This window comes from Lepisma saccharinum, chromosome 11 (genome assembly GCF_977018435.1).
Source record: "Lepisma saccharinum chromosome 11, izLepSacc3.1, whole genome shotgun sequence".
Lineage (NCBI taxonomy): Eukaryota > Metazoa > Arthropoda > Insecta > Zygentoma > Lepismatidae > Lepisma > Lepisma saccharinum.
The window spans coordinates 76621398-76634362 of NC_139239.1; the positions used below are offsets into that span (position 1 = coordinate 76621398).

The window sequence follows — 12965 nt, forward strand, 5'->3', positions numbered from 1 at the left end:
ATTATTTTATTAATTTGGATTCTGACCATATGCAGGAACCTAAATAGCGACGTTACATATAAAACTACATTGTCTAGTCTGTTCAATATTGTGAAAATGTTAAGTGTAGCTGTGTTCAAGCAAATTTCCAAAATATTGAAATGCTAAGCAGACGAAGGACAATGGCATCCATTCTTACCCCTTTGTTGGTTATTTTTGCAGTAATTGTTAGTCCCCCATTGGTAGACTGACTTCAAGATCCAGAATATAATGTTAAAATGGGTTCGATGGAACTTGCAATCGTTATCATGGTTGTATACAGTGGCGGCGATTAGGGGACGTGTGGGGGCAGTTGCCCCCCAGTTTTTGCCAAATTTGCCCCCGCACTATGCTAAACCTTATATACCAAAGGAAAGTAAACTGTCCTTGCTCCCCCCCCAAGTATGGAACCCAATCGCCGCCACTGGTCGACGCGTCCAAACCTTCGCCATTAGTGTAGTAAACATTTATTATTTATTTATTATCTTAATAGGGTTTCATTTAAGCTGATGCCATCAACATTATTGATGAAATCAGTATATTATTTGAAATGATTTAGAGAACTTATAATTTTTGGTTCACAGACATAATGAATAGCCTTGTACGTATTCTTCAACTACAATGATGCTATTTTCATAACTTCAGATTAACTGTTTCAGAATTTGTTAAAAATAAATTGGAAAATAGCAGTAAATGGTATAAATTTTCAAAAATGAAAATGCGCATATGAGTGGTTCACAGCCCAAGCGGCGTAACTCGATTCAAGACACTTTGGAGAAAATGGCACGTTTAGATAACTTAGTACTGTGTTTAGCTGTTGGACACAAACATAGTGGTACCTCTTTGAGCAAGAATTTGAAACTTAGGAGATACTTATTTTGTAGTACTGGAATGTTGATACTTCACAGTTCTAAGTTCTGTTGTTATACACGTAACTCAATTTCCACGAAAAGTGGAGTTACTCCCATATACTATATATATAGTTCCATGTTGTTAATATAATTAGTGCACATCGATATGTACGAGAAAATAACATTTTATTATTCAAATTATTAACAGTTTTACTGTTAGTGAATAACATCTATAATAATTAAATAATTATTATTGCAGTTATTTGTTAGTATCCTCAGACAAATGGAAGTTGAATCTCTCCCATATACTTGTCCATGACACAGTTTCACATGTGCCGTTATTGCAGCTCCAACTAGTATTTTTCATAAACCGAATTGCTCCATTCTACCACGCCACGCCTTCAATTGCACGCCAAGGATGTGGGAAGGGCGGAACATGGTTAAGACAATGTTATGTATGGCTTGTTCCTTTAACGTAATGTTCACTTGGTCGCCCATGCAAATAGATGTGGATGGTGAGCACAAACTCATATTTTTCTCTGTCTGTTCTTGTCTTTTCAGGAGCTGCAGAATGAAGTTGGAGCGTTGCTGGAGTTCCGGGACCTGGTCATGGAAACTTTCCCCAACCTGCGGTCAAAGATGGCGACTCCTCGACGCGACGGGTCGGGGGTTCGAGTCCGTCGGAAGCTGCATCCGAAAGAGCGCGCCACGGACAAGCCGCCGGACGGAGCGATGGCGGACGACTCCTCGGCGGAATCCGCCCCCAGGGGACCCACGGCAGCGGGGGTGCTGGGGGAAGGTCGCATCCTCGTCCGGAAGCAGCCGAAGAGCGGAGACGGTGCGACGACCTCCGGAAGCACGGTCCAGGACTCCGGGTTCAGCACGGAGACCAAGGAGCACCACAGTTCCAGCACCCTGCTGAGTCCCAACGTAGTCAAGTCCGGATCCGCCGACGTGAGGTGGTCCGAGTCGTGGCCGAACCCTCAAGGCACCTCGGCGGCGGCGGAGGTCGGTCAAGCGGAGCCTCGGCTGCTGGCCAGCGGCGCGCTGTCAGGCGAGGACGAGCTGTGGAATCTGCTGGACGTCATCCAGCGCAAGGGGTTGAGGTTGCGCCACGAGGTGGAGCATCTGCAGCACAAGCTGAAGGAAGAGCAGTGCCGTCTGCAGGGCGAGGTGGACGTTGCGGACGTGGCTCGGAGCGCTGGTCCGGAGTGGATGGACGACGCGGCCGGGGCGGACCGGACCCTGCCGTGCGGGGAAGCCTCCGCAGAGAACGTCACCGTCGAGGTCCATCGGTTGAGGCGGGAGCGCGACCTGCTCCTGGACAAGGTCACGGAGATGGAAGCGGAGACTCTCCAGGCGCAGGTTCGAATCTCGCAGCTCCAGAACGAGATGAGGCAGCTTCTGACGCAGAGGCAGGAACTGGAGGACCAGCTCAAGGCCGCCGTCACCCAGAAATCCGAGCTCAACAGCCGAATCCACGATCTGCATCTCCAGTTCGTCCGGACGGGCAGCGCCGCGTCGAGACGGGACAGCTCCGTCAAGGATGCGTCGTCGAATCATCCTAGCGTCTGCGGAAGTGTCGGTGGTGCCAGTGTTAGTGGTGGCAGCAGGAAGACCAGCATGGGCAGCGACGGCAAGGATAGCTGCGCCAGCAGTCCGTGCAGGAGGTTGCTGTCGGTGCCCGTGGGGAAAATAAGGACCGGTGGGGTTTTGGTGCCGGGGAAAACGAGCGACCTGGTGGTGGTGCCCGCCGCCAGCAGGACTTCCGCGAGACCAACCTCGACAGCCACGGCGCCAAGTAATTCTAGTCATGCTCAAATCGGAGGTCAGGGTAGGCCGTCGTGTTTCCAGCCGGTGCGTCGCGGTGTCCAGCCGAGGGCCAGGCTGGAGAGGCAGGAGTCCACGGAGGACAACGAGGTGGCAGCCGAGAGGGAGCAGCGTCCCAGTCCGTCCTTAAACGCATCTCAACCCAAGTGCAAAGTGGAACAGTTAGGGAGGTTAGATGGGTTGGTGAGTTCGCCCAGCAGACTTATGAAATTGGTGAAAGGTGTGAAGCCCAATAGAGTGAAAATAGCTGCCATTCTCAAGGAGAACAATGTTCTGGAGCTCCAACGACACCTGCTCACCGTCGTCATGGAAAACGAGGTGAGTGTTTGATTTTCTTTATCTCTGTTGTTATAATGCATACCAAAAGTTTAGATTTTCAACGTCTCCCTGCTTTACGATACAGTACTGTTCACTTTCCTCTATATCCAGATAAAGATACACGAACATCAATGCCAAATATTATGAATAACATATTTATGGAATGTGTACATTCTCTGGTGAATGAAGATTTATATGTATATACACATATGCATGAAAGTTTGCAACTGGTAACACTGGAGCAGCAATATATTGCAATAACCTGGTGGAATACAAAATCTACCCGTTACCAGCAGAATTTTCTATTTTCACGCCGGAAGCATTTGCTATTCGTAAAGAGTTATTGTATATACAGGAGAAAAACCTCAAGAGGGTAGTAATCGCCACTGATTCAGCGTCAGTCTTACACTCCATGGGGTCGATAACAGCCGATTACTACGTCGACTGGTACATTGTTAACAAAAGTTGTTTCACAAACTAGCCAACTCAGGTTACAGTATTTTCCATAGAAATCATAGATTCATTAGCTAAACACGCAGCTGAAGGATAAATTCACCGGTCGCTTCGGATTAAATTTTCTGCAAAAGCGCTAGAATCATACACTAAAATAGAATTGTTGGACTGTTGGCAGAAACAATGGACAATTACAGGTAAGACTTGTGGGGGAAAATGCTATTTAATTCATTCACATATACCTGAAGAACTTTTTAAACAGCTAAAACCAAGTAAATAAATATAATAATCGACCCGAGATCGTGCGCATTGACCATAATATTCCCCCTGACTTTCACGCGATAAGTAGCTGTATTAACGACATTGTTGTGCTTCTGTATCTTCCCAGCTGTAACATCCACGCCGAGCGGAGGTCACCGTTCCTCTAAGTTACGGTAAACATGTTTCGCCTCGCCGCTTCAGGTGGAACACAATCGCGGTGGCTTATGCTCCCAGCATATCTTCTATTCAAAAAACTAACATTGCGATGAGGATCGGAGTTTCTGCATGACTTCTCTCGCTTGAGTACCCACACGGATATTGTTTACATGTGAGCCTGAAGCTACAGCCTATGCGTCATGGATACTACGGTTAGCTTTCCAGTCCTGACGAAACAAATGAATTGGGAAGATCCCCTACAACTACCACTTGCCTGATTACAATCGTAAGTTAAATTATACAAACAATTATAATGTTTCCACGGGACATTTTTGCTATTCGGCCAGAACATCATTCCCTTCTTTCCCTGTAGTACTGTTTTTCTTTTCTTTTCAACCTATGGTTTTGTGTGCGTATAGCCTCCAGTGTGAAAGTCCCCAAATCAATTTTAACAAATAACGAAGGGCATAGTTCCTATTTTCAGTACTTTATATACAGTATATACTGGGTGAGTCTTTTAAAAGAGGCCCCGTGGAAAACAAACTAAAAACAAATATTTCTGCCTTTGTATGTGGCCAAGCAAACATGACAAATGTCGGCGAATCACACTATTTGGCACGATATACACGAATTTCGTGTTACATATTTTGAAAAATATTTCATTAGTTCCGTTCGGAAAACATATTTTTACATAAAATGGGTTGTGTCATCTGGTTTTCATTGCAGATCCATTTGTGGGACAATATTGAAAATACGGTTTCTCTAAAAATTCAATAATTTTTATCCGATTCTCACGGGACTCTAGCGCTGGAAGAGGACATTGTTCGGTGAGGGATTTTTTCGCGAGCATTCAGGCTACCTGGGAGGGAGGGATGCTTTCTCTATCCGCCTCCACTTCCAGCACTGGACAGTCCTGTCATGCTTCTTCCACTTGTTTGAAGTCCTCAGGCTTCGTGTGTCCTTTATTCTTCACTACTGCCATATTCTCAATCCATGTTGATTCTGGAAAAAATGGCCACAGTTCAAGTAGTGGTTTGGATGGAATTTCCGAGAAATTCACTCGAATCTAAGAAATACATGTAGCACAAGAATAATGAAAACTATCGGACATGTTTTTTCCCTTCCCATATTTCAGTAATTTTCCTACATATTTGTGTAGCTACATATTTTACATGTGCCCATAAGAGTAGTAAAGAAGTTTCACCTTTTCTTTAGTTGACTCTTCGAATTTTTCCATCTCTCCACTTGCAGAATATTCGATTGACTTTAAGTCGAATTTTCTATTATTTCTTGCAACCAGTCTCATTCTTCGTAGCTGGAGTGACTGACTTACTGAACCAGTGTACAGAATGAGTGTGTCAATACGTAGTACACTGTGTAAATCGCACAGTATTAGTAAATTCTTTGACTATACCCCCCCCCCTTCAAATATGAGAATATGGCTTCATCATCATTCTGTGGTCACATCACTACTCTCGATGTGAAAATTTATTTTGAGCCAAGGATATAGGACTTCATCTTTATAAGCGAGACACATACGTAGTCCAATAATTTGAGCTCTTCTCAACTTCAATGTTTACTTTGTTTTCAATTTGTCGTTTTTTATTCTGACTTTGGATACCTGACTATATACTACGAGTAGTTACTATAAAAGTTAGAGGGTTAAAATAACTATTTTTTAAAATGTTTTGCGTGTTTCAATATGAGGAGTTTTCATTATCTTCCTTCTTCACAAGTTACACATGCATATTTCACACTCTATTACTTATACGCGTATTACTCACCTAAGTCAATGTAAATAGGTCCCTGGTTTTGGCTGTTTAAAAGCATAGCACCACATCTATTCCCACATGTGCGAAAATTCAACAACACAGCATTGTTGACAGTCTTCCCGGTACAATTTACAACATCCAATTAACCGGTAATGAATTCGTTATCCCCTACAGCAGTTATCCCACAATATGATGCATACTATCAGTTACGGGACTCTTTGTTACAATTTGTATGCAAATTGTGTACTAATTTGTTTATGGCGAACGCAGTTTTTCTCTATGTTCATCTCGTAGTCTCCACATCAGACTGCTTGCATGGATGTACATTTAGGGCTGCAGAATGTTTATCTGTTCCGTAGTATTTACATAGTAGATTGAATGACGCTATCTTAGCATAATACGAAATACAGCTGAATATAGACAAGGATGGTCTTAACTTTATAAATAGCAGTTTGAAACATGTATTCCTGGCCATCAAGGGAGAGAGTCTAGGAGTTTGAGAATTCGCTGAAGTTCATAGAAAAACGTCTACATCGAGGCTATTTTCTCATGCAAGGCGAAGTGATTGTTTCTGTCCCATGGAAAAATCGATGTTATTGTGAAGTCATTGTTATTTTTATATGATGCATAGACAATTGCAACGTGCAGAAAGTTCTGCAAGGTTTAGGTTAAAGACACGCACACACGAAGAAACAAAGCAATAAATTGAATTCGTTATTCAGAATTCCCTCTCTCTTCGAAGGTTTATTCGGAAAGGAATATTGTAGACCGCATTATTTTGATTAGGTTAAAACAAGCATTATTGACAATATCCACATGCATGGGCGTCCGGAAAATGAATGTCCACCTGAAAATTATATATTTCACACATAATTTAATATCAGTCACAGTAATTTGTTAATTATTACAAATGCGTTGAAGGATCATGATAATTTCAGATTCAAGCAGTGTTTTTTGAGGGGGGATCAGCACTATGGGGGAAAATGTGCCTCCTTTGCCCCCCTGGAAAAAAAAAATTCTTGTACCTCCCTGGAAAAAATCCTGCGGACGTCCATGTCCATGAAAGAAAGTGATGGTGAAAAGAAGTAGAATAGAGATGGAGAAACAAATCTAGGGGGAAAATGTAGGAACAGAGGCAGAAAGAGAAACGAGATAGAACGAGGTAGGTATAGAAAAGCAAGGCAGGGAGAGAAAACACCCCCCCCCCCACCGAAATTCGAAATACCGTCTTTGAATTCCAAGATATCTGAATCAACGGTTACTTGAAAAGGTTGCAAGGTTGTGGTTGAATTATTTTACTTGGCGTTTCTGCCAATTTTGGCCAGTCGCGAAGATGAGGATGAAAGGTGATATGATGAAATAGATGATGGACAATCACAAATACACATGAACGGCAAACAAGACAAGTCCCATAGAGGATTATACTGGCCATGGATCCAGACGCCAGAGCGGTCTTCAAAATGCAGTCCAGGGTGTGCTACGTGGAAGTGAGGGTGACATTTGGTTGCAATACGTTGAATGATCACCCCTTACACCCCCCAAAAAAATGTTGCAAGGACTCGTGCATATAACATTAAATGTATCATGTTTCATAATAACTATCAACAGTAAAGTATTATTATTATTATATTTTTATTCTTTAGAATGCATCTTTGATCTCTTTACTGGTCTTCTTTTCTCTCTGTCTGGGCTTGAAAAATTGAAATTCTGTTAAGAATTGAAATAGTATTTTGTATGTATTGCCATGAAAAACGGTCCCTTTCACAAGCACCATGTCGACATTGGAACTTCCTTCTCATCTCGTAGTTGGGCAACTTCCTGTTTCCCAGAGAGTGAGGAAATCTTAGGGTTGTGGGTGTTCACGGCGTTACAAAGTATTTTCAGCAGTGGCGTATTTACGGCTTTATTTCAAGACCTCGCATCGCAGATGTACGTACAGTCGTCTGCAATAAAAATTAAGATACCCAAATCCTGGAAAACCTAGAATGTACATTTTTATTGGGAAATTAACATTTTTCTAATGTGTGCAACTTATTTCTTGAATTTGTTCCGGTGGGCAAACTCCCTACGCCGTTCCGTTCGTAATTTCCTTGCCACATTTCAGTGTTACTCCTCATGCCAGTCTTCTGTCAGACAATTCTGTTTCCCCTGATTTATTTACAAATTTAATTTGGTTGATTCCACCGGGTGTAAATACATGGAAGCTTTTCACTTGTTCTGACCCATAAAACGATTCAGAGCCCAAAACTGAACAGTAGACGTTACTCTTTCGTATATTCCCCATGCTTTGTACAACTTCCAACACAGCGTAGTCTCCTACATACAGTAGGTCTCGAAGATCTCGCCAGGTGGCATATTGGATAATTTGAATCGGGAATAGAAGGTAAGAAGCCAAAGCTTCCGGAAAAACGGAAGAGCTCATATAATCGCCTCGTCAGGCAACGACATCTGACTGGTCGCTTCTCTCACGTGCACTGCGCGACGTCAAATGTTTTGGCGGGAAGAGAACATGTTCACGCTTCATGAACCGGAGTCTGGAGGAAAATTCTTCCTTGGGTTGCAAAATCGACTTACCGATAGTTTATATTTTAATTAAAATGTAAACTATAAATTATAGACAATGAATTTGAAATTAATGTCACGTGCTCCAAAATGGGGAATAGCTGCCTTTGACTTTGTTAAACCATATTCATCTTATACCTATTAGTCTCTTCTTTTTTATGCATTTCATTTCCTTATGTATACACATCCAATATAAAATCTACCCTAAATCAGTCTAGTCTCTGTTTATTCTTAACTATGCTAAAATCCTGAATAACCATAGCCAATTAAACATTCTACCTAATGATTCATAACCACTTAACCCTCAGAATTCACGGTAATTAATTCTCACATACACTGATGACACAATACAACAAATACATACTCACAAGCATATGAAATACACAATTTTACGAACACACGCTCGTAACACAAAATATAAAAGACACATATACAGTACTGTGTGTGTTTAAAACTATGTAACCAACAGTGTACACCATTCTTATTACTTATTACCAGAAATGAGTATGGTATCCATACAAACCTTTATGCATAATTATTATAATTTACTTTATACATATGTGTGTGCATCAATAAAACAATAAAGTGTTGTAAATAGGGGGGGCGATAAATTTCACGGAACTGACGTTCTGGTTTATTTTAAAGGTACCAGGACAAAAGCGCATAACCCTTCATTTTCCTAAGACCGAATGGAGGTTTCTTTCGATTCGCCGCCGACTGCAGAGAGAGCAGTAATTGAGCGTTTGTTCGCTCCACTACGTGAGAGGAATAAGCATTTGCATACCGCTTTCAGGAGGAATGCGAAGTTCCTGATCTACATATTAACGGAAGCGAGTAATGAGGAGCCTCGCGTCCTGGAGAAAACCGGAAATCACGTTGCTCGTCCATTCGGCATCGGGACGGACGGACAAACTGAAGGAAGGAAAAAAAGAAATCGTCGCATTCTTTTGTTTTACGGCAGCAATCTTAAATAGAGTAATTGCAGCAGGCGTTCGTGATGCCATAATTGGTCGCTTGTATTGTCTCGTGGCAGTACTCTGAGGGAGATGTAGCGTGAGGGCGTATTAAGCAACTCTGGCGTAATGAGATCGACAGAAGAGATGAGTGAATTGATTTAACAAGTTGAAGGAAATCGTTGTTTTTGTTAGCTCTGAAGGATGTTGCCTTTTTGATTGTACATCATGCTTCATTTAAATACTAATCATATCTTATATCATCCAAGTGCTCTCTCTCTTTATCTCACCCTCTCTCTTTGTATCTCACCTTCTCTCTTTGTATCTCACCTTCTCTCTTTGTATCTCACCTTCTCTCTTTGTATCTCACCTTCTCTCTTTGTATCTCACCCTCTCTCTTTGTATCTCACCCTCTCTCTTTGTATCTCACCCTCTCTCTTTGTATCTCACCCTCTCACTTTGTGTCTCACCCTTTCACTTTGTATCTCACTCTATCTCTCTCTTTGTATCTCACTCTCTCTCTCTCTTTGTATCTCACTCTCTCTCTCTCTTTGTATCTCACTCTCTCTCTCTCTTTGTATCTCACTCTCTCTCTCTCTTTGTATCTCACTCTCTCTCTCACTTTGTATCTCAATCTCTCTCTCTCACTTTGTGTCTCAGTCTCTCTCTCTCTCTCACTTTGTGTCTCAGTCTCTCTCTCTCTCTTTGTGTCTCAGTCTCTCTCTCTCTCTCTTTGTGTCTCAGTCTCTCTCTCTCTCTTTGTGTCTCAGTCTCTCTCTCTCTCTTTGAGTCTCAGTCTCTCTCTCTCTCTTTGTGTATCAGTCTCTCTCTCTCTCTCTCTCTCTCTCTCTCTCTTTGTGTCTCAGTCTCTCTCTCTCTCTCTTTGTGTCTCAGTCTCTCTCTCTCTCTCTCTCTTTGTGTCTCAGACTATCTCTCTCTCTCTTTTTTGTCTCAGACTATCTCTCTCTCTCTTTTTTTTGTCTCAGACTCACTCTCTCTCTCTCTCTTTTTGTCTCAGACTATCTCTCTCTCTCTCTTTTTGTCTCAGACTCACTCTCTCTCTCTCTCTCTTTTTGTCTCATTCTCTATCTCTCTCATACTATATAATTCGTCCCCACCACATGATTTCGTTTCGGAGGGGACTGAAATTGTAAAGCTGGATATATTATATAGCTGCGTTCTGGGGGAGGGAGGCAGAATGCAGTATGACATTTTTACCAAATTGCAGTTTTTAATCTTCGTTTTTAAAATTGTGCAAAGGTAAAACTGGTAATCAGGCCTCGTTCTCGCCGATATCAATGCTTGTTTGAAGATTGTAACAATTAAGGAGTTAACTCTCTAGATTTCTTAAACCCGAAGGTTTATGGCTGCAGCAACACAAGCCTTCCACCTGTCCCTGTCCTGGGCAAGATCAATCCAATCTTTTCCACCCTTACAGATTTCCTGTAGGTCTATCGCAACGTTACGAGCTTCGTCTTTGCCTTCTTCAGGTTAATAAAAAGTTATTAATTTATATTAGTGAGTGTTTGACTCCAATTACAAACATCAATTTACCAGAATTTTGTGTCGGCCCCTGTGGCGGAGTGGTTAGCACATCGCGCTAAGACCCCAGGCGTCCCGGGTTCGAATCCTGGCCTGGGCATTGATGTTTGTGAGTGTCCAGTCACCAATTTCATCACTCATTCCCATCTTCGCAAATTAGCCAAAAGTGGCACAAGAAGCGAAGTGAAATAAAGCAAATCAAATCAAATCAAAAAAAAACAACAGGTTTGCTTTAAAATATTAAAAAAATTCATGAGAATATAAATACTACCTGGAATGTGTTCACGCCTCAATGGAAATTTAAAATTTTGCATAACTTCCAGGATATTCAACGAAAATGTCGCACGGAAATTTTGCGGACCCTGCGAACAATCAAAACGGTGGAAAAGTATCGGCCAGTATCGGTAAATGAAATCCAACCGATATTTTCCAACACCGATACCACTGTACATCGGCTCCTACAAATAACTTTTAGTTGATGAGTTGGACGCGGTCTTCGTCATTACGATACTTTGTCTCTGCAACCTGATACATAATCGAAAGCAATCTGTTAAAACCGAAATACTTCGACTGCAGAAGACAGAATTAGCTCTCCTTTGTTGTTGCTGGCCAATTACCGCGTACGTCCCACGAGAGTCGACAACAAGCTGCTCGTCCTTGCTGACGTGGGAGCGTTCGAACCGAACAATTATTTCCACACAATGGTCTATCGCAATTTCCTGGTCGTGACGTAATGGAAAAATCGCTCAGATCAACGCAGCGAAGGAATGGCTACAGATTTTTCTTTAAATGGTAAATTCTGCGATAGATGGCAGTGCTCGACGCAAATCTACTTCAGCCCATAGAATAATTTCAGAAAGATCCATCCTTCAAAACGTGAATATCCTGATGAAACACTAACTCAAGCTATTATACACACTAAATAAATAAATGCACTCTAATGAAGGCACCATCATGTAACGAAACTTTATCCATTCAATAGTACTGAGGAAGTAAATAATTATGGCCGAGTCGATACCATTTTGAACCGATATGGTACTCTTACCTCTTCCCACTGACAGCGATACTTGAGATTTGTAACAATTAAAATTGTTCAAAACATTGATCAGTACTAGTGTGTAAATATGCTTCTCCAATTATATGCATCAACTTACCAAGATATTTGCTTTAAAATATTCAAGAATTACATCAGAATATTAAAAGAGACGTTATGTAATCACAAAATCCAGTTTTTCATGCAAAATTGGTGCAAAATAAAAGGAAAGTTTGAATTTTGATCGGTATCGCCGCAGCCCTATTAATAATTGCTTACAATGAATGTTACACATGTTGCACTACATGTAAAAGTTGGATCTGTCGTTTTCGAATTAGGAATACTTATCGTGGGCTCTACCACTTAATCCTCAAAACCTAATACAGCGAAAAACAATAATATGATATTCAAGTATTCAGTTCCATGTATCCTAACTAAATATTTCAATAGCTAACATAGCCGAATCGCTAACAGACTTTCAAACTCACTATACCTAGTACTAAATTTTTTTAAAAAAATGAAAGTGTGCTTGTTTAGCATTTTTTGTATAATCGATGGTTATTAATTTCCTCTGAACTTAGCCAAGGCAAGGATTATATTGAGATCATACAGGTTTGAAGGACAATATCAAAGATTCACGCTTGCGCACTACTATTTATGATAATATACATAAAACATTAATCAGGAACTTTACTTTTCGTCAACTGGATGCTTGTTTGTTATTCAATAAATATTCAGTTCTTCATCTATTTGACAATTTCTTTTTTTTTTTAATACATATTATGCCGAGCCTAACTACAGGTAAGGTAGATAATGCATACGTGCTGTCTTGTATTTACACCTGTTTGCCATTTTATATGAAACATTTCCGTTTTTCCCAATGGAAGATTGTCAGCACAAGATTGTCATATTTGGCACTTGTCCGCCATTTCAGGATCCTGCGTCAAGATGGAATAAAGTCCATATTCAAAGTACGTCATGTTTGCGTGGGACTAACTACACTCATGCTCATAAATTAAGGATAATGCTGAATCTTGTACAAAGAAATATTTGATGTGCACGTTGCACCTTGAAATGATGTCTGGGTACTGTACCAAAGAACATGTGTTGACTATGACCTTGATCGAGTGTGTGGTGGCGCTGTAAGCAGACAAATGACTCACAGGAGCGAAACTGCTGACCAGAGTACAGTGCCTATATGAAGTGTGCAGTTGTG

At 41.4% G+C, this 12965-nt stretch overlaps 1 protein-coding gene across 5 annotated transcripts in view; it reads left to right on the top strand.

Annotated features, from left to right (window-relative positions):
- The window catches only part of jvl (javelin-like), a 464141-nt gene that overhangs the window by 427690 nt on the left and 23486 nt on the right, over positions 1–12965 (top strand). For all 5 annotated transcript variants that reach the window (XR_014442403.1, XM_083131436.1, XM_083131435.1 and 2 more), the window contains exon 3: positions 1431–3017. Coding sequence is in view for 4 of the 5 variants with exons in the window: in XM_083131436.1 (XP_082987562.1) it covers positions 1431–3017 (1587 nt within the window). In the remaining variant the exon portion in view is untranslated. The remainder of the gene's footprint in view (positions 1–1430; positions 3018–12965) is intronic.